The following is a 20,437-nucleotide window of genomic DNA, read 5'->3' on the forward strand; positions in this document are numbered from 1 at the left end:
GTCTAGTCCCTCCTGATGCTTTGTTTATATGGAGCCTGGTTAGTGGGGTGAGTGAGTTCACCCTGTGTTCTTGGTCCCTCAAAAGCACACTTTATACTAAGCACATTAAGAATGGGATGAGGGGCGCCTGGGTGGCTTAGTCAGTAAGCGTCTGACTTCGGCTCAGGTCATGATCTCATGGTTTGTGGGCTTGAGCCCCGCGTCAGGCTCTGTGCTGACAGCTCAGAGCCTGATGCCTGTTTCAGATTCTGTATCTCCCTCTGTCTTTGACCCTCCCCTGCTCACTCTGTCTCTCTCTCTCTCTCTCTCTCTTTCTCAGAAATAAATAAAACATTAAAAATTTTTTTTTAAAAAAAGAATGGGATGATAGCCCTGGGGACAAACTTTTCTCATTCTCCATTCCCCAAAATGACTGAAAACTGATGGGAAGATTCAGAATCGGTAGGATAGCCATAATACAATTGTGCCTTAAATATGCAAATATTAAAATCAATCAATAAGTGAATATTATAAGGGAAAGACTACCCAAGGCTAGTCAGAAGTTATTTAAAATTTTTTTAAATATTTTATTTATTTCTGAGAGAGAGAGAAACAGTGTGAGCAGGGGAGGGTCAGAGAGAGAGAAGGAGACACAGAATCTGAAACAGGCTCCAGGCTCTGAGCTAGCTGTCAGCACAGAGCCCGATGAGGGGCTTGAACCCACGAACCGTGAGATCATGACCTGAGCCGAAGTCAGACACCCGACCAACTGAGACACCCAGGCGCCCCTTGTGTGACTGAAAGATGATTCAGTGAGCCATCAGTCCAAGAAAAGAATCAAGCCCGAGATTCTGGGAGCTTTCTGTGATTCAGTGGGTTAAGGATGTGTTCAAAGAAGACAAAGTTACCCAGGAATGAGATAGTCAAGGTGGAAGGGCATAGCTAAGTGAAAGCACCGTGGTGAAAATAAAGACAAGCGTGGGGTGCCTTGGGGGCTCAAGTCCCGAGTCGGGTATCCCTGCTTGGGATCCTCTCTCTCCCTCTCTGTCTACCCTTCTCGTCACTCTCATTCTCTCTTTCTCTCAAAATAAACTTTAAAATAAAATAGAATGCAAAAAAAAAAATAATAAAGTTAGGCTTAACCATTCTGAGACTTTCCACAGGGAGCTGTAGATCTAGGAGATTGTAATGGCACGCAGAATTATTCCATCTTGATGTAGTGGGGTGTTTGGTGGAGGAGGAAGTGGGACACACCACGAACTCAAGGCAAACAGCTTGTCATGGTAGTGATTGCGGAGGGTAAAGGGTAGAAGACAGGTAACAAACTGACAGCAAGTCACTGGTGGTATCATCAAAAATATGCACACATGGACCCCCAGATGGAACCCTCTGCTTAGGAACCACTCCAGGAATGCAGAGAACCACTCTCCCTGGGAGTGGACTTGACATGGAGAACCCAAGTCCAAATCCCTTTACTTGAATAAGCAGACTCACTTATCTCCTATTTCCTACCACAAAGGGAAGGAGTGAGAGATGATCCCTCAAAGCCAGCCAGGCACATTTTTTTCTCCAAAGGGACTTAAGCCACTGTCCGTTTCCTTGTGAAAAAGTACATTTTCCCATAGATCATGAAGCAACTCATTGATCTCTAGGGAACTTCCTTCCTCCTGGTCTCTTCAAGCCTAATTGTAAGATATCCTTAGATCTGTGGGGTCCTCCTTAGATTCTAAAAAAAAACTGGCTACTTATAGGGATATGCAATGCAGCACTTTTATTTGACACTGTTGAGATATCGAATGAATAAGGCGACTGCCAATCTCTACTAAATGCCAGCCAAATTTACTTGAGAATAGTATGGAATTTCCCCGTGATTAAAACACAATCATGCCATCAACAACTAAACTCCTCAAAGCCATTGGCTTCTGCTCCCCCATCTGAATTCACATAGATCCCATTTCAAGGAATGGACTGGCTCTCTTGTTGCTAGAAAATAGCGCCAATCTGGGGGCCCTTATACTGAAGACGACCTTATCTCGCCTAGCCACCTTTGGGTAGCAGACAAGTGAGGCAGTTAGAGGCTCCTGGAGCAACTCAAGCTAAGCCTCCACCACACAGCCGTAGTAAACAGTTATGAACTTAACACACAGATGATCTGCCATGTGTTTACATGTAGCAGTCTAATTAACGACATCATTTGAATTTAATGACTCTTCAAGGTATTCTAGTTCCCTCCTCTTCTGCAGAAAGGATGGTAAGGAAACCTCTCTGGTGCGCAACTGGACACAATTTATATGAAGAATTCAAAGCTGTAGCCCCACTCTCAGTAATTTCAGGAAACCAACATGCCATGATAGATGCATGAAGATGTTCACTGTAACGTGTCTAATTGTGAAAAAAGGGCACACAAAACGTTGAATAGTATCGAAATGGCTTAATACCTGTGTAAGGTATTATGCTTCTCATAATTACATTTTGAATGATACTTAATGATACAAAGAAATGTTTAAGAAAGGAAAATGTTGGATTAAAACTATATACAGTATTACCCCAATTTTGAAAAAAAATTATATATTTAACACATTTATACATACAAAAAAGGACTAGAACAATTGATGTACACGGAGGAATTACAATTGACTTTTTGTTTTCAAGTGACTTCCCAAATTTCTTATTTCCTACAGAGTAATTTCTTTAGAGGACCAGAGGCTAGGAGAACGAGTATTTGAAATACCCATCACGTGGTAGACATGGAGCTAAGAATTTTACCAATTATATTTGTGGGTGCAAGCGCCACGTTGGGCTCTGTGCTGACAGCTCAGAGCCGGGAACCTGCTTCACACTGCATCTTCCGCTCTCAGCCCCTCCCCCACTCAGGCTCTCTCTGTCTCTTCTCTCAAAAATGAATAAACATTAAAAAAAAAAAAAGAATTTTGCCAATTATCTCACCTCCAGAGCCAGCAGGAGAGGGAGGCGTCTCAGTCCTTGCTCTACAGATGAGGAACTGAGGCTCCATTAGTTAGGCACGGTTTCTCTTTGCCCAGGGGGACCCTGGACTCCGGCCAAGGACAATGCCATGTTTCCTGCTGCCCCACAAGCGTCAGCGGCCATAGCTCCTAGCGGGTGCAGGGGAGGCGCAGGGGGGCGTGCAGTGACAGGACGGGGCTGTGCACAGCTTGCCCGAGAGCAAGGCTTTATTTTACTTTATAAGCACTTCCTACCTTCTTCCAAAAGTGGAAAACCTTGTTTTTCCTGGGCAAGAAACCACCTTTATCGCAAGGCTCCGTTCTGTAGTAGTGGTTTACACGCCTGTGCCCAGCCTCAGAGCCTAGGGTCCCTGCCGTCCTGCTGCTGGGGTTGGCATGTGCGCAGAGCAGGACAGGGCAGAGCCACGCGCCCCCACCCCTTCCTCCAGCTGGCTCCCCCTCCCTGCCCTGGATATGAGAACAAACAGGCTGTGTGCTCTGGCTCCCTGCTCAACCCAAGGGGGTGGGGGGCGGGGAGAGCAGCAAATATCCCAGCTATGTGAACAATCAGGACTATCTGGCAGCACATTTGATCCTTTGTAACTTTATTTTGGCCGAATAGTTGGGGCCTCCAGGCGGCCGGGAGGCCAATCGTCCCAATGTCTACCGTTCAGCTGGGTTCCAGGTATGGCCTTGGAGGGGGGGCCCAACCCGCTGGCTGGCTCTGCTCCAGAGAAGTCTCCAGTGACACTAACTCTAGTAGAGGCAGGGGGAGTTCTTCTCTAGCGTTCCAGTGTTCTTCATGGCTTCCTGTTCCTTCCCAGAGGCAAAGACAGGAAGTCACTTGGACAGGGTCACAGCAAGTTAATGCCATTCAAGATTGTTAACATGCTGCCTGGATCACTCCTTTATCCTCCAATGGTTCCTAACTTAAAAAAATGGAATTTTTATCTGGGACTTTTATCTGGGAAGAGGGATAAGGGGACACGGGAATGGCACACAGCACATACGGTAACACTGGGAGTGACCTGGTCCTTTCCGATTCAGACTGCATCTCTCTCTCTCTGCACTCACGTAAGAGGGTTGCGTGTTCCAGATGTTGCAGAAATACGGACTCCACCAGATAAGTTACTGGAAGACTTCTCAGCACCTTTAAGGAGCTCATGTATGCCATGCAGGGGGTATAATGAAGAGTGGTTTTCTTTTTAAGTTTATTTATTTTCAGAGACAGAGAATGTGAACAGAGGAGGGACAGAGAGAAGGGAGAGAGAATCTCAAGCAGGCTCTGTGCCATTAGCACAGAGCCCCGTGTGGGGCTGGAACCCATGAAGCTGTGAGGCTGTGCCCTGGGCTGAAACAGAATCAGATGTTTGACCGACAGAGCCCTGAAGGGTTCTTACACACGGCCAGCCGTAAAACTAAGGACTCCATGGGCACTAGGGTTCCAATGAACACACTTTGAAAACTCTCGCTCCAGGGTGAGCCCGTGGGGATCCCGTGGCAATAGAAAAGGTCCCAAACAACCTCTGCCCGGCAGCCATCGGTCGCCATCTTTACAGCTGCGGTGTTGGGCCCAACAGAGGCGTCATTCTGCACCCTCCTCTCTGTACTTCAGCAAGACTTTGTGGTATTTCTCCACTTGCTGGTCAAAGCCCCTCGCAGAGAACTGGGCCTGGAACGAGGCCACTGGAGTCAGAAGGTATTTCAGGGCCAAGCCCCTGAACTGCAGAGCCCGCAGGGGGGCAGCCTCGCCGGTGTGAGTCAGGGGGAGATCCCGGCCTGTCGGAGCACTCGGGTTGCCCGTGGCTGCTGACCCACCATGGCCTCCCCTGGGGACCGAGGGTGGCCCCACGCCAATTTCCTCCCCAGTTTCTAGAGACACAAATTCCTCATCTGTGGACCGTAAGTGCCCCGAAACACTCAACGGGGCAGTCAGGACAGTCACCATCTTCTGGGACTCCGAGAGAGGGACTGCCCCCTCCCACTCTTTGCTGCAGGGGTCTGGGAACAATGGTTTCTTGATCGGCAAAGGATGCTGGGAAGCCTGCTCCTCAAGGCGCCCGGAAAGGTGCTCATTCTTGGCCTTCTTTGAGTCCATGTCAGCTTGAGATCGACCCACAGTGTCCTGAAAGGAGTCAAACACGACACCCCGGGCTCGCGGCCTCTTTAGTCTCCTTTCTAACAAGAGCCAGAGCAAGCTTGGTTTTCTTGCGGGTGACTCCATATACTGCTGCACGGAGTCTGGGATCGGGGGCTCTGAGAGCCTGGGGCTCAGGCTGTCCTGAAAGTAGTCCCTACAGGGCTGCTGCCTGACGATGGGCACCACCTGGCAAGGCTTCAGTGCTGCAACGAAGGCCCGGAGCTCCGCGTAGGAGGAGTGGTCCGAGTAAGGGATAATGTGGATGTCGGGGTGGGAGCGGAGGATCTTCCGGCTCGTGGGGAGGATAGCGATGGTAGGGTGGGTCTGGTTCCAGTGCAGCATGGCGGAATGGCAGATCTCCATGTGGTCCACAGCGTGGATGCGGCCTGCCCTCTCCTCCACCGTGAACACGTCTGCCAGGCCCAGCAGCTGCACCAACTCCAGGCGCCGAGGACTCAGTACCACCCAGGTCTGAAACTCCAGGGCCAGCTGCTCCAGCAGTGACTCTTTTCCCAGGCTATAGAGTCCTGAGTGATGTCAGAGGGAAGGGGAAAAGCAACAGATGAAGGAGAAAGAAGATAATGGAGAATCCTAGTCAGTCAACCAAAGGTTTAACTTAAATATACAAAATTAACAGGGCAATCAGGAAGTGTTATCAGGGAGGCGGTTGCTTTTGAGCTGAGCATGGCAGATGGGGGAGGGCTTCACACAGGATCCACACACTCCTTCAGCTCAAAGACAGCATCTACCTACCACGTGTTAGGCACAAACCTCAGTCCTCAAGGAGTGCGACCTACACAAGGACCCAGACACACTATGGTCAAGGACAATGTTAAGAGACACGCACACAGTGTTATGAGGGCACAGGAAAGTATCTACCAGGTGATTACAGGGAAGGTTTCCTGAAAATGGCAACTGAGCTGTCATAAAGGACAAGTTTGCCTGGCAGGCAAGGGGGATGGTTTGGTATTACTGAAGCGCAAACAAGGAACTGTGAGAGTAGAGATGGGTGGAAGACTGCAATTTAAGTAAGGTGGTCAGGGTAGGTTTCACGGAGCAGGGGACATCTACAAAGACCTAAAAGATACGTGAGCCCCCCCCCCCCCCCCCGCCAAACCTAAGATTCACTAGCTTTAGGTGAGAAGAAAAGGAAAGGAAAGCACTCACCAATCTTTACGTGATGCTGTGGGTGCTTTCGAATGAGTTCAATAATCTGGCGGGCAGCTTCTTGTCGGGAAGGAAGCACCCGGGCTGGGTTGCAATTGGTGTTGTCTAGGTATAAGGTATGGATCTGTTTCCCTAGTTTCAGGGCTGGCTCCTTTAGCATGGATGGTGTATACCGAAAGTCACCTGGTGGGAGAATATACCAGGGTGGGGGTGGAGGGGTGGAGGGGGCAGAGAGTCAAAGACAAAAGTATAGAAGATGAGCCCCTCCCACTTTAAAAAAAATGTTTATTTTGAGAGACAGAGATAGAGAGTGGCAGAGGAGGAGCAGAGAGAGAGGAAGATAGAGAAGCCCAAGCAGGCTCCACACTGTCGGCACCGAGCCCGACACAGGGCTTGAACCCACGGACCGTGAGATCACGACCTGAGCCGAAATCAAGAGTTGGACACAACCAGTTGAGCCACCCAGGTGCCCTAAGCCTCTCTCGCTTTCGACAGCTGATGGACATTTGCTTAACAGCCTGTGGAAAAACTATCAGGGAGTGTGGCACTAACTTAGCATAGCTTCTGTTTAGAAATGTCTCCATTCTGCTTCGGATTTATTATTACTTACTAGGTCTCGGCCCATAAAGCGTGGGAAATCAGCTGAGACAGGGTCACTGTGCTCATATGGGATGAAGCTAGGAGGCCTCCAGACTCCTGAATTAAGGCTGCTCAAGAAAAGCAGTCCAGGAAGGTGGGAGAGACCCTTGGAAGGCCCACCTGTGTAAAGGATGGTTCCAAAGTATCCTTCGAAGAGAAACATGACAGAGCCAGGGCAGTGATTGGCATCCAGGAGGGTTACCGTCATGGTCTCCCGCCCAATTTCATCTAGAGGCAGGACATGGCTCTCACCAACCTCCAGGGCTCGGATCCACTTCTTAGATACCTGGGGAAAAAGTTGGTCATTCTACTGAACACAAACTCCCCACCTTGATACTGTCCTGGATTAGGAATCACCCCTTTACCCAAGCCAGGGAAAGCTGACCATATCCTAGAGGACCCTGGAGCAGAAGCTGGAATGGAGACTCTCCCCAAAGCTCCCAGTCTCCCCTCCCACCCTTTCTGCAGTTTACACTGAGTCCAGAAAACACTCTAGGCAGTGGCTCTCAAACATCCCTGATCATAATAATCTCTTGGGGGCACCTGTTACAATTCCAAACGGATTTCCAGGCCCTGCACCAGCCATATCTACTGGAACAGATGGGGGGAATGGGGTGGGGCACTGGAGAATGTGTATAGTCACCCAGCATATTAGATGGATTCTTATGAGACAAGTTTAGGAAACACTGGCCTATCTTATTTTAATATATAGGTACAGTTTCCTTGTCTGGACCCACAGATCTCCCCAACTTACAGCTGAAAGATCGCAGGTCGGCCAGTCAAGAAGCCACGCTCCCTGGGGGCGCCTGGGTGGCTCAGTCGGTTAAGCGTCCGACTTTGGCTCAGGTCATGATCTCACGGTTCCTGGGTTCAAGCCCCGCGTCGGGCTCTGTGCTGACAGCTCGGAGCCTGGAGCCTGTTTCAGATTCTGTGTGTGTGTCTCTCTCTCTCTGACCCTCCCCTGCTCATGCTGTGTCTCTCTCTCAGAAATAAGTAAAAAATAAATAAAACAATAAAAAAGAAGCCACATCCCATTCTGGGCTAAAAGACGTTATTTCTGGGTTCAAACAACTCCCGCACTGGTAAAAATCAGTCGGTCCTCCTGGGCCCTAACCTACGAGTCTGAGGCTGTGACAGATAAGAAATGCCCACCCCAGATGCTCGGCCCACCTCTCCGAGGACTCCCGCCCCCCGTACCTGTAAGTGACGATGCACGAGGTAAGCAGTGATTGGAGAGCAGTAGAGGGGCCGGGCCCAGGTGCTAGACAAACCCACGGTGTGGTCCGAGTGCATGTGGGACAGAAAGAAGAGCCGTGCAGCACCCGCCCGGCGCAGGCTCCAAAAGTCCACCGCGATGGGTGTATGGGGGATCAGGGCTCCGTTCATGGTGGCGGGGCTGGAGGGTCACCAGCGAGGTCTTCATGGGCACAGAGCAGCCGCGCCCTGAAGACAGTACGCTGGGGCAAGAACGAGGACAGAGCCCCTCACGGGAAGCCGGTCCGGTAGAGGAAGGAGTCCCTAGCGTGGGCAGGAAAAGGGGTGGCCGTGCTCCTGCGAGTCCCGGGTGGAATCGCAAACCGCCGGCGACTGTCCGCCAAGCGCCGCTCCTACCCGCGCGCGGGAGCCGCGGCCCAGGCCCGGCACTCAAAGCGCGCGCTGCTAGGCGGAGACAGGCCGAAGCAGCCGATTTCCGACAGCCCGCAGCGCCTCCACCAGACGGAGCCGCGCGGCTGCGCCTGGAGGTGAGAGGCTGGGGGAAGGGCGCCCTAAGGTCGGCGTCTGGGCGACGCTCGGCGCTCGCCGCGAGAAGGGGAGTGGCAGCTGCTGCGCGCGGTCGGCTTGGAGGAGGCGGGACTTCCGCCGGAAGCGCGCCTGGGCCCGTCGCGGGCGGCAACCGCGCCGCGGCGCCTGCTGGGCCGGCACTGTCGACGGAGGGGTCCCGCGGGGCTGTCGGCGGCCGGGCTGGAAGTGGGGCGGAGGGCCTCGAGGTAGCGGGAGAGGGCCCGGGACGGAGCGAGCTGGCCCGCAGGTCCCGGGCAGGGACCACAGAGCCCCGTTTGGGGGCGCGGAGAGGCGTGTTGTGAACGTGCGGCCCCGGGGAAGCCGAGGCTGGGGCGAGATCACGCCCGCCGTGTCTCCGCGGACTGACCTTTGCTCTCCCCAAGACCCCGCGTCAGGGCTGGGAGAAGCCGGCGAGCGGCCCCGGGGTGTGCGGGGAGCGCCCTGCGAGTGCGGAAGATGCCGTACCTCGGCTCTGAGGACGTGGTGAAGGAGCTGAAGAGGGCTCTGGGTAACCCTCACGTGCAGGCGGATAGGGTGCGCTACCGGAACGCCATCCAGCGAGTGATTAGGTACCCCCGCGGCCGCCCCCGCCCCCCTCCCGCCGCCCCGCGGAGCGACAAACCGAGACCCCGACGCTCGTGCGCTTCCTGCCTCCTGGCGTGGCCGTCGCACCCCCCCCCCACACACCGTGGGGCTTCCCTGCCTTCCTTCACGCAGCGGGGCGGTAACGCCCGTGTCGTGAACTGAACCCTGCTGACCCCCAGGGCTATAGAATCTAGGACGGAACCCCCTTATGCCCTGCCGCTTGGCATCCCCACCTGGGTATTTGGTCAGAGACCTGCAGAAGGGTACCTTACACCCTTCCCCTCCCCCCAAACCTGCTCTTCCGCTTGTGTTTGGGTTGATGAATGTCACCCTCCGGCCGGACCGAGGGAGGGAGTCAGTCTTGACGCCCGATTGTCACTTCTCAAGTCACATGGTAGGAATACACAGTTCTAAGTATCCATCCTCTTTATTATTACTTTTTTAATTTTTAAAAAATGGTTATTTTGGAGGCGCCGGGGTGGCTCGGTCGGTTAAGTGTCTGACTTCGGCTCAGGTCATGATCTCACGGTTCGTGGGTTCAAGCCCCGCGTCGGGCTCTGTGCTGGGAACCTGGAGCCTCCTTCAGATTCTGTATCTCCTCTCTCTGCCCTTCCCCTGCTCGCACTGGCTCTCTCTCTCTGACTCCCATGTTCACGCTGTCTCTGTCTCTCTCTCAGAAATAAATACTTTTTAAAAAAGTTATTTTTCAGAGAGGGAGACACAGAATCTGAAGCAGGCACCAGGCTCTGAGCTAGCCCAAAGCGAGGCTCGAACTCACAAACCGTGAGATCAAGACCTGAGCTGAAGCGGAGGCTTCATCCACTGAGCCCCCAGGCCCTCCCCATCCATTCTCTTTTTAAGGATTTTTAGTGTATTTATTTTTTATTGGCCCTGCTGTTCTGGTTTTACTACCAAAGCAATTGCAGCCACTTGCTAGTAGGCCATCTTGCCTCCTCATTTCAGCCAGAATTTTTCTAACGTATGAAACATATTTGAACTCTTGCCTCCAACTGTGGTTCACAAACTTTAGTATGCACAACGGTCCCTTGCAGTGCTTTAAAAAAAAAAAAATCAAAGTCCAGTAACGTTACTTTCAGTAGGGTGGGATGGAACCCGGGAATATGCATTTTGAACAGCCATCCCATCTGATCCCTGTAGGAAACCACAATTTGAGAAACAGTGATCTACACAATATAGTCCAAGCTTCTCATCCTACCTAGTACCCGAAGAAGAACGTGTGCTAACACAACTACTTGCAGGCTCTCAACAGAATGTAGCATTCCTGAGGATGTTTCCATGCCTTGCAGCATCTGTCATCACTTGCCAGGCAAATGCCAGCTCATTCAGGATTACCTCCTCTGTCGGAACCTTTTGTGGTTTCTTGGCAGTATTAGACCTCTCATCCCCACCGTGCCTTGTCTGCTACTTCTGTTTTAATACTTGCCTATCATATTGTAATTAGTGGTGTTTTTATCTTGACCCTTAGTCCACCTTGAGTTGCTAGAGATCTGAGACCATGCCCTTTTCAAGATTGTGACCCCAGAGTGCACCCCTGGAGCGTAGAAGCTGAATGTCACTGGAGCATTCCCAGGGATTCCATAACTGTTGCATGACTAGAAGAATGTTTATTGTAGGCGCATGGCGTGAAGTACTGTGCAGGGTGAGACTAGACGGACCTGGTTGCTTCGCTCGTAGTCTAGCTGGATAACCGGGATGTGTAGGTAAAACACCTCTTGCTCTCGGCCGGGGGTTCTGTAACTTACTCCTTCCTGCTGTGTGTGTCGCTTTCAGGCACGTGACTCAGGGCTTGGACATGTCTGGTGTTTTCATGGAAATGGTGAAGGCCAGTGCCACCGTCGATATTGTTCAGAAGAAGCTGGTCTATCTGTACATGTGCACATATGCCCCCCTGAAACCCGACCTGGCCCTCTTGGCCATCAACACGCTGTGCAAGGACTGTTCGGATCCCAATCCAATGGTGCGGGGGCTGGCATTGCGGAGCATGTGTAGCCTCAGGTGAGTACCTTCTTCTGGGCCTGTTTCTCAGTGGGCGATGTGTTCAGGAGATCATGGGGCCAATTTTTATCTAATTAATTAATTAATTTTTTTAAATTTTTTTTTAAATATTTTTATTTATTTCTAGGAGAGAGAGAGAGAGAGACAGCGCGAGCAGGGGAGGGTCAGAGAGAGAGGGAGTCACAGACTGAAACAGGCTCCAGGCTCTGAGCTGGCAGTCAGCACAGAGCCCAACACGGGGCTCGAACCCACGAACCGCGAGATCATGACCTAAGCGAAAGTCAGACGCTTAACCGACTAAGCCACCCAGGCGCCCCTTAATGTTTATTTTTGAGAGGGAGAGACACAGGGTGTGAGCAGGGGAGGGGCAGAGAGAGAGACACAGAATCTGAAGCAGACTCCACGCTCTGAGCTGTCAGCGCAGAGCCTGATGCGGGGCTCGAACCCACGAACCGTGAGATCATGGCCTGAGCCGAAGTTGGACACTTCACTGACTGGGCCACCCAAGCGCTCCATGGGGCAGGTTTTTAATGCTGATCATTTATTTGAACTTCTTAATTGTGGGGAAAATGCAGTTGTAACCTGAACTCAGGTTTTCAGCCATTGCTTAGGCTTGAAAAGCTATGTCCTCTGTGAAGGGAGATTTCCATCTTCACTCTTGCTGAGATAATTTGTGGTTTAGGTTTAAGATTTCGAAACAGTTACGTGGACATAGTTTTGTTGCCCATGCAGTATTATTCCAAATGAAAAGTCAAGTATGACTTTTTAATAAAGCTTGGCAGTGGTTTTCTCTAATTTTTTTATGATGTGGTAGATGTACCTTCAAACATCAACTGAACCTTCTGTTAAGTGCTTAGGGGCTGAATGATGTCAAAACTAGTATTTTAGGATCTGGCTGACTCCAGGGTGTGTTGCTTAGGATGCCCGGTGTGCAAGAGTATATCCAACAGCCTATTCTCAGTGGTCTGCGAGATAAGGCGTCATATGTCAGGAGAGTGGCAGTCCTTGGTTGCGCCAAGATGCATAATCTTCATGGAGACTCAGAAGTGGGTAAGTTTCGGTGTAATCCATCATGATTCGTATTTCTGTGTGTCTCCATTATGTGTTTGACTTTGTAGAAGGTCACGGGACTTTGGTAGAAAATAGGAATGTGGCTCTACTTCTGTACTTCTTTCTCTTTTTTTCTTTATTTATTTGGAGAGAGAGGGAGGGAGAATGAGTGGGGGGAGAGGCAGAGAGTGAGGGAGAAAGACTCCTAAGTAGGCTTCGTGCTGTTAGTGCAGAGCCCAGTGCAGGACTCAGTCCCACAAACTGTGGGATCATGGTCTAAGCTGAGATCAAGAGTCAGATGCTTAACGGACTGAGCCACCCGGGCACCCCTGTATGTGTCTCTAAGTAGAAAGGCTGGCTTGGTATTTTCTCAAATTAGAGAAGTCTTTTCTTTGGGGCCCAGGTGAGATCCTTTGCAGTAGCTACTTAGAACAGTCTGGCGATGGCAGTTTTGGGCGTTGCATTTTATTACTGCCTTTGTTACTTTTGTCGCAGAGAAATTCGGTTTTGTCTGCCTGGAGCTATTGCCCCGCTCTGTTCCTGTTGACTCTGAAACTGTTCTTTATCTGAGATCTTTGTGCTCTTTTACAGACGGTGCTCTGGTAAACGAATTATACAGTTTGCTGCGTGACCAGGATCCAATTGTGGTTGTGAACTGCCTGAGGTCCCTAGAGGAAATTCTGAAACAGGAAGGAGGTGTTGTCATCAACAAGCCCATCGCCCACCATCTCTTAAATAGGTTGGGATGCCTCAGTTTTCTGTTGGTTATGATGAGATCTGCATCCTCAAAGTGGGATTTCGATACGTTGGGTGAGGGGACGTCTTGAACAACTTATATAGACTAGTAAAATTAACCGTAGCCGTTAATTTCTTCATGTTTCATTGAGAGAATTTTATTTGTCTTAGTTTCCTTTGGTCCTGTAGAGAGATGGCAGAAATATCCTGTGGAAAGAGGTTCTGTCCCCTCTACAATCATTATGTCCCCCAAACAAAGCCATTTGTGTCATCTTAAACCGGATCCAAGTATAGCAATCACTGTCTTTGGCCTTCGATGAGTGAGAATGTGTACAGTAAACCCCTCTTGGAGTGTAAAGCCTGTTTTGTGTAAACTTTAGTATGTAGAAGGAATAGTTCTGTTATGACACAGCCTATTTTCAAGAATACTCTCCTTGTTATGATGGACAGGTGACGTGGCCGTTGCAGGGAGAGAGTCCTCATTTGGTTGCAAAAATACTGCTTTTCTCTTTTGGACAGAATGCCCAAACTGGACCAGTGGGGCCAGGCTGAAGTGTTGAACTTTCTGCTGCGCTATGAACCCCGTAGCGAGGGGGAGCTCTTCGACATTCTCAATCTGTTGGATGGCTTTCTCAAGAGCAGCAGCCCAGCTGTGGTGATGGGAGCCACAAAACTCTTTCTGATCTTGGCCAGAAAATTCCCCCATGTACAAACTGACGTGCTAGTGCAAGTCAAGGGACCTTTGCTGGCCGCCTGTTCTTCAGAGAGCCGCGAGCTCTGCTTCGCTGCCCTCTGTCACGTGCGTCAGATCTTGCACAGTCTGCCAGGGCACTTCAGCAGCCACTACAAGAAGTTTTTTTGCTCCTACTCGGAGCCCCACTACATCAAGCTGCAGAAGGTGGAGGTGCTGTGCGAGCTGGTGAACGATGAGAACGTGCAGCAGGTGCTAGAGGAGCTCCGGGGCTACTGCACCGACGTGTCGGCTGACTTTGCCCAGGCCGCCATCTTTGCCATCGGTAGGTGCCTGCCGCATGTCCTGTGTGAGTGCTTAGGTGACCAGAAAGCCGTGGAACCATAGGGAATAAAAAGGCATGGATATTGGTCAGAGACAAAGTACTGTGCACAAGACAGACAGACTGTAGACCAGACTACAGACAGGGTGGGAGGGAGGTGTTTTCGTCATATCTTCCGGGATGGAGAATACAGGTAACTCAAACTATAGTCCTTAAAATTTCATTGCTGTCGAGAATGCTGTTCATTTATCGGCTTAGCGTGGTCTTGGGATGTTTTCAGGAAAAGTGGACAAGGGTTATCCCTTCGTTTTAGAAATGAAGAAACTCGGGCACAAAAAGCTTATTAAATTGCCAGAAGGTCATGTAGTTCCTGAGGTGGGGCTGGAACCCAGCTCTCCAGACTCTACGTCCTGTGTGAGTTGACTGGTTGTTTATTGAGCTTCTGCTGTGGGCTGTGTATTGTGCTCAGTGCAGAGCAACGCGGAATGAATCCTAAATCTCACAGGCTTTATCCTACTACTCTGTCTGGAATTCAGAAGGCCAGAATGACTCACGAAATGAAAGCAGCAGGGGAGCTACGTTTTGTCAGAGGGCTTCAAGCGGAAGAGGAGAAGGAATCCTCCTGTTAGAATAAAGAATGGCTATTTTTAGGGGCAGGAGGAGGGAACAGAGAGGAGAGTAGAACTCCTCAGTCCGGAGACTGCTGTCCAGCACTCCCGGCAGGGACGTTCCTGTGAGTGGTGCTGTGCCACGCGCCGTGGCCTCTTGCCTGGCTGCCACACGAATACCTGTGTTATTGAAAGTTTTCAACGTCGTTCGATGGAAAAATCATTTTTACCAAACTTAAGAACATCGAGCAAGAGGTGATTTTTTTTTTTTTCCTTTTAGGTATCTCTGGTCCTCTTGTGTTTGGCCTGCAGGAAGCTTTAGAGCGAGGTGCTAGAATTTGACTTCCCACTTTTCCCCGCTTTCTGTTTCTCTGTAGGTTGTATTGCCAGGACCTACACAGATCAGTGTGTGCAGATTCTAACAGAGCTGTTGGGGCTTCGACAAGAGCACATTACCACAGGTGAGGGCGGGCTACCCTTCGAGCATTTTTTTTTTTTTTTTTTTTGGGTCAATTGCCTGTCCTGTAGTAGTTGCTCAAAAAATGCTTGTTGAATAGCATAGAGGGTTCAGCTTTTTTTTGCGTTATCATCCTGCCATCAGAGAAGCATAGGGTCCATGGATCTCACAGGTAGGGGGTCTGCAAGTGGCCATAACCCCATAGGGCTGCTCTGTAGGTGGTGAAGGGTGCCAGGGTGCTGTGCTTGTTAATTCCCCACCTTTCCCTCTTAACTGCTTTATGGCAACAGTGGCTTCCAGGCCCGGGATGAGGGTGAGGCAAGCAAGATCCCCAGGAGGCCCTCACTCTCAGGTTCGTACAAGTGTGAACCTTGCGTGTCCTCTTAGATTTGACACCCCCGGCACCTTGTTTGCCTCGCCCTGGTTCCAACACTGGTGGCTCTGTCTACACTGTCTTCAGAATATCGTTCAACAGTAACCTGACCCCACGTTTCTTTACGTTTTGCCAAGTGCTTTTGCTAAATGTATTAGATCACTTAGCCTCATAGCGATGCAAAAAGAGCAGCATTCGTTTAAGAAATTGTTGCTTGTGTCAGACATTTCTCAGAAAATCATTGTCCACCCCCGCCAACACCAGTGTTACAGAACGCCACCTAGCAAACTAGTCTAAATATGTGACTTCTCTTAAGATTCCTTCCTGCATGGATCTTCTAACCCTGTGCTCTTGTGTCCTGAGCTGTGTTGCAGTGGTGCTGCAGACTTTCCGCGACCTGGTTTGGTTGTGTCCTCAGTGTACAGAAGCTGTGTGTCAGGCCCTGCCCGGCTGTGAGGAGTGCATTCAGGATAGCGAGGTACGTGGTGATTCTCCTTTCCTTCCAGGCAGAGGGGGAATGCCTGGGACCCTGCTCTGTGAAATGGGATCTACGTCTTCTCTCTACACAGTCTGAATGTGGCTGTCATTAGGATCGTTAGGATCGACTGCCACCTCAGAGTCTCTTGTGGGCGTAGATAGGATAGAAGAGATAAAAACGGGAGGTTTATCTGTGGTTTTTATTACAGGCACTTTGATATCATTGTTTTTTGAACAGTTTTGAGTCAGAGATTTAAACCACGGAGTTTTCAGCTGGAATGAGAATCAAAATCATTTGTGGAATGAACAGATACTTGGGCTTCACCACAGGCCTACCGGCCTAAATATTCAGGAGTGGTTGACCTAGATGCATAGATTTTTTTCAGAAGCTTTACAGATGACTCTGATTTGCACTCTAGGCTATTTACCACTCTCCTGAAGTGGTTTAGAGGAGTCTTTCAGCAGCTTCCACTGATACATTAAACCCTAGTCTGGGGCAGAGGCCCCTGAGCTGAGAAAACCTTATTACTTAACCAACACAGGCTATGAGAATCTTGAGTCCCCCTGTGTGGTACCATTTTGTTCGTATTTGTTGCAGAGAGTGGCGTTGGGGTGGAGGGATCGAGGCAATGCGAGTTGAAGTGAATAAAAGATGATACTTTTTCTGCTGACATGGCGGGGGGGTGGGGGGGAGGTAACACCTGCCACTGTGTTGCAGACAGCCGAACGCCGAGCACCCACTCTTAACGCCTTCATTCCCTAGGGGAAACAGGCACTTATTTGGCTCCTTGGTGTCCATGGGGAAAGAATTCCCAATGCTCCCTATGTGTTGGAAGACTTCGTGGAGAATGTGAAGTCAGAGACGTTTCCAGCTGTGAAGATGGAGCTGCTCACTGCGCTGCTGCGCCTTTTCCTCTCCCGCCCCGCCGAGTGCCAGGACACGCTGGGCCGCTTGTTACATTACTGCATAGGTAGGCTCTGCAGAAGGAGCTCGTACTGGCCGAGTAGGGTGGTAAATCAGTACGCTCACTCACAGCTTAACACTGTTTGGCGAGTTATGTCTGGTACCCAAGGAGACTGTTCATGTTTTCTAGGGTTTCCTCCCTCCTTCCTTTTGTTTTCCCGCTTGTGGTTGGCACAGGGTAGAAAGAGCACTTTGGGTTTTGTTTGTAATTAACTCAGGCTCTTGTCTTACCTCAGAGGAAGAAAAGGATATGGCAGTACGCGACCGGGGCCTCTTCTATTACCGCCTTCTCTTAGCCGGCATCGATGAAGTGAAGCGGATCCTCTGTAGCCCTAAATCTGACCCTTCTCTTGGACTGTTGGAAGATCCGGCAGAAAGACCTGTGAATAGCTGGGCCTCAGACTTCAACACGCTGGTGCCGGTCTATGGCAAAGCCCGCTGGGCAACCATCTCTAAATGCCAGGGGGCAGAGCGCCGGGGCTCAGCGCTTCCTAACACTGCATCTTTTGCCACCTCAGGTAAAAATAGTCCTTGCCTTAGATCTTTTCGTGAGAAGTCTTTATCTTTTGTAACGACTGATAGAAAGTAGAGTATCCTAGCTATGTCTCAGACTGCTGCCTGAATTTGAAGTCTTTGTGAGCAAGAAAGAATTTCCTCATTGGTGATTTTAACCATTTTCCAAAGATAAAAGTCACATTGTGTAGTTTTGGAAATCTGGATAGAAAACGTAGTTCCTCTAGATTGAGAAGATGTCTTACATAAGCTTTCTGATTCTTTTAGGTCCTCTGATTCCTGACGAGAACAAGGAGAGGGCACAGGAACTCCCTGACTCAGGAGCCCTCATGCTAGTCCCCAATTGCCAGCTCACTGCTGAGTGTTTTGAGAAAACTTGGTTTAGCCTGAAAGTTGCTCATCAGCAGGTATGCCCTTGGCGGGGAGCAGTCCATCCTGACACCCTGCAGATGGCCCTACAGGTGGTGAACATCCAGACCATCGCCATGAGCAGGGCTGGCGCTCGCCCATGGAAAGCCTACCTCAGTGCTCGGGATGACACGGGCTGTGTGTTCCTAACAGAGCTGCTGCTGGAGCCCGAGAACTCGGAAATGCAGATCTCCGTGAAACAAAATGAGCCAAGGACCGAGACCCTGAACGGTTTCATTTCTGTGTTAGAAACAGTGATGGGAACAGTCGGAGACATCAAATCATAACAGATTCTTGGTGCCTGTCCTAAGTGAGATAAACGGCTCTCAGAGTTCCTAGTGTGCCTTTAGAGTCGTTTGTAATCCAGATAATATGAGATGCGATGGAGAAGGGGTAGTCTCGGAACCAGGATTCTTATGGTTTTGTTCAGAGGCTGTGGATTCATTCCTCTCATGCCTATTGGTGAACGACCCCATTTTTCCAGGTGATGTTGGAAAGGTTAATGCTGGAAAGGGGGTGGGAATGGGCTGAGGAGAGGGTTTGGATTCTTTTCTAATCCGTTTTAGGGATTGTTTTACTCATTAAAGATGCCCGCTGTGCCTGGAAATGGATGAAGTCATCATCTGTGGGGGTCATCTCTTCTTCCCTGTACTACTGCAGTAATTTCCTCACTGGCCTCACGATCCTAATCATGCTTTTTAAGTCCAGGGCTCAAAGTCCTTAGTGCGGTATCCAGAGCACCTCTGCAGTGTCCTGTCCGCTGCTGGCCCAAACGCTGTTGCTGCTGATGCAGACCTCTTGCATTCCTGGAGTGCACAAGGTGCTCCTTCACCTCTGTGCTTTGGCATCTGCTTTTATTTCTTGGCTACAACATTTCCTTATCCTCCTATCTTCTTTCTTTAAGTAAAATCTAGTCTGTTTTTCAGTGTTCCGCTCAGTTATGAGCTCTTTCAGGAAGTGTTCTGTGACCCTCACCACCTTCATTATGGGTCCTGTCCAAGCTGTCAAGGCATCCAGTGCATGTGTCCCCCAACTACTGCTTTAATTGTTTTCTGTCACTCTCCCTTGCCTTTAATTTTATTCATACCTACCCACATTTTATACATTAATTGAGGCAACTTATGGCAAGAGCAGATGTAATAAAATGATTTGAAGTATAAACAACCAGTCAAATATAAACAACCAGAGGATCTACAACAGGGAAAATAGAAATACCTCTTAAGCCCAGCCCGGTTAGGGGTGGGGAGGTACACAAATGTTCAGGCTTAAGGGCCTGCATACTTGCTAGAGTTGAGCCTCAAATGTAGCTCTGTAAATGATTTAGCAGTCAGGGTGAAGAGAAATAGTTGTATGGTTGTCATCAGAGAGGAAGAAACCCTCCGATAGTGATTTCTAAAAGAAATTTACACGTAGTTTCACATAGGTAGCACTGAGTGATAGGTACAAGATTGTTATGGGAAGTGAGAGTGGGTTTGTCATGACTTGCAGTGTTCTTCAGTGGAAGAGAATGTAACTTTAACGTGGAGCTTAGGGCATTTCTTCAGGGACTTAAGGTAACACGATCTAAATATCATCCAGCTCAATTCAAGGACTTCTTCAACCTAGATACGTAAATGGACTGCATACCTTAAAATATTTTTTTACTCATCACTTTTCTCAGGCTCTTAATAAGAGTATATAATAGACAGTATTGAATTTTCTGGCAAGGGCCTGGGGTTAGTGAGTTGTTTCCCTCTGGACAGTTTCCAAGGACAGTGATTTTCTTTCCATCTCCATAGCTGGCCACATAGTAATTACTCAATAAATGTTTACTGAATGAGTGGCTATAAGTAATTAGATTCTGATGGCATTTGAAGTGTGTTTTGTTGTATCAACCAAACAATAAAGGAAGTCCATCTAGACTGGGATTTCTCCAAAGTGCCATTATTGACATTTGGGGCCAGATAATTCTTTATTCTGGAGGGTTTTCCCGTGCTCTGGAGGATGATTATTAGCAGCATCTTTTGTCTATCCCTACTAGATACCAATAAAACCCCCAGGTGTAACAAAAATGTCTGCAGACATTACCAAAGGTGCCCTGTGGGGACTGAATCACCCCCGTTGAGAATGGCTGATCTAGATCATGGGTCCCCAGAGATTAGCTGTAGAGCGATCAGAACAGCTTCAGAATTGCATTTTCCATAGTTTGACTTACTTCATTAAAACGTGAATGTTTGGGGCGCCAGGGTGGCTCAGTCAGTTAGCGTCAGACTCTTGACTTTGGCTCAGGTCATGATCTCACGGTTTGTGGGCTCGAGCCCTGGGTGGAGCCTGTTTGGGATTCTCTCTTGTTCTCTCTGCCTCTCCCCAGCTCACATGCACTCTCTCTCAAACTTTAAAATACATAAATAAACAGGGTTGCCTGTGTGGTTCAGTCCATTAGGTGTCCAACTTTGGCTCAGATCATGATCTCACAGTTTGTGAGTTCAAGCCCTGCGCTGGGTTCTGTGCTGACAGCTCAGAGCCTGGAGCCTGCTTCAGATTCTTTGTCACCCTCTCTCCCTCCCCCTCCCCCACGTGCATTCTGTC

At 49.7% G+C, this 20,437-nt stretch overlaps 2 protein-coding genes across 6 annotated transcripts; one reads left to right on the plus strand and one right to left on the minus strand.

Annotated features, from left to right (window-relative positions):
* Window positions 1-2,581: 2,581 nt before the first annotated feature.
* On the minus strand, window positions 2,582-8,626 carry DCLRE1B (DNA cross-link repair 1B). 2 transcript variants are annotated; one of them, XM_039249119.1, is made up of 4 exons: window positions 8,086-8,626; window positions 7,009-7,174; window positions 6,250-6,432; window positions 2,582-5,609 (listed from the first exon to the last, which is right to left on the minus strand). In XM_039249119.1, the coding sequence occupies exons 1-4, from the start codon at window positions 8,272-8,274 to the stop codon at window positions 4,528-4,530; spliced, it is 1,620 nt and encodes a 539-aa protein (XP_039105050.1). In that variant the 5' UTR covers window positions 8,275-8,626; the 3' UTR covers window positions 2,582-4,527. The 2 variants fall into 2 exon arrangements, with proteins under 2 accessions (XP_039105050.1, XP_039105051.1); XM_039249120.1 differs by lacking the exon at window positions 8,086-8,626 and adding an exon at window positions 7,643-7,739.
* Window positions 8,627-8,787: 161 nt separating this feature from the next.
* Window positions 8,788-19,770, plus strand: AP4B1 (adaptor related protein complex 4 subunit beta 1). 4 transcript variants are annotated; one of them, XM_039249095.1, is made up of 11 exons: window positions 8,807-8,878; window positions 9,055-9,239; window positions 11,047-11,271; window positions 12,191-12,321; window positions 12,913-13,060; window positions 13,576-14,072; window positions 15,055-15,138; window positions 15,882-15,985; window positions 16,748-16,955; window positions 17,185-17,466; window positions 17,729-19,770. In XM_039249095.1, exons 2-11 carry the CDS (start codon window positions 9,127-9,129, stop codon window positions 18,154-18,156), a joined length of 2,220 nt encoding a protein of 739 aa, XP_039105026.1. In that variant the 5' UTR covers window positions 8,807-8,878; window positions 9,055-9,126; the 3' UTR covers window positions 18,157-19,770. The 4 variants fall into 4 exon arrangements, with proteins under 4 accessions (XP_039105027.1, XP_039105026.1, XP_039105028.1 ...); XM_039249096.1 differs by having other exon boundaries at window positions 8,788-9,178; XM_039249097.1 differs by lacking the exon at window positions 8,807-8,878 and having other exon boundaries at window positions 9,136-9,204.
* Window positions 19,771-20,437: the final 667 nt, after the last annotated feature.

The sequence above is a fragment of the Hyaena hyaena genome, unplaced genomic scaffold (genome assembly GCF_003009895.1).
Source record: "Hyaena hyaena isolate Hyena2069 unplaced genomic scaffold, ASM300989v1 scaffold_330, whole genome shotgun sequence".
Lineage (NCBI taxonomy): Eukaryota > Metazoa > Chordata > Mammalia > Carnivora > Hyaenidae > Hyaena > Hyaena hyaena.

Excerpts from the sequence above, each read along its gene's own strand:
- AP4B1 (XM_039249095.1), top strand. The coding sequence starts at position 9,127 with ATGCCGTACCTCGGCTCTGAGGACGTGGTGAAGGAGCTGAAGAGGGCT. Across the intron at positions 9,240-11,046 it reads GCCATCCAGCGAGTGATTAG|GCACGTGACTCAGGGCTTGG; the intron begins GTACCCCCGCGG and ends TGTCGCTTTCAG. Across the intron at positions 13,061-13,575 it reads GCCCACCATCTCTTAAATAG|AATGCCCAAACTGGACCAGT; the intron begins GTTGGGATGCCT and ends TCTTTTGGACAG.
- DCLRE1B (XM_039249119.1), bottom strand. The coding sequence starts at position 8,274 with ATGAACGGAGCCCTGATCCCCCATACACCCATCGCGGTGGACTTTTGG. Across the intron at positions 6,433-7,008 it reads TGGAACCATCCTTTACACAG|GTGACTTTCGGTATACACCA; the intron begins GTGGGCCTTCCA and ends TTCTCCCACCAG. Across the intron at positions 5,610-6,249 it reads ACAGCATCACGTAAAGATTG|GACTCTATAGCCTGGGAAAA; the intron begins GTGAGTGCTTTC and ends GACATCACTCAG.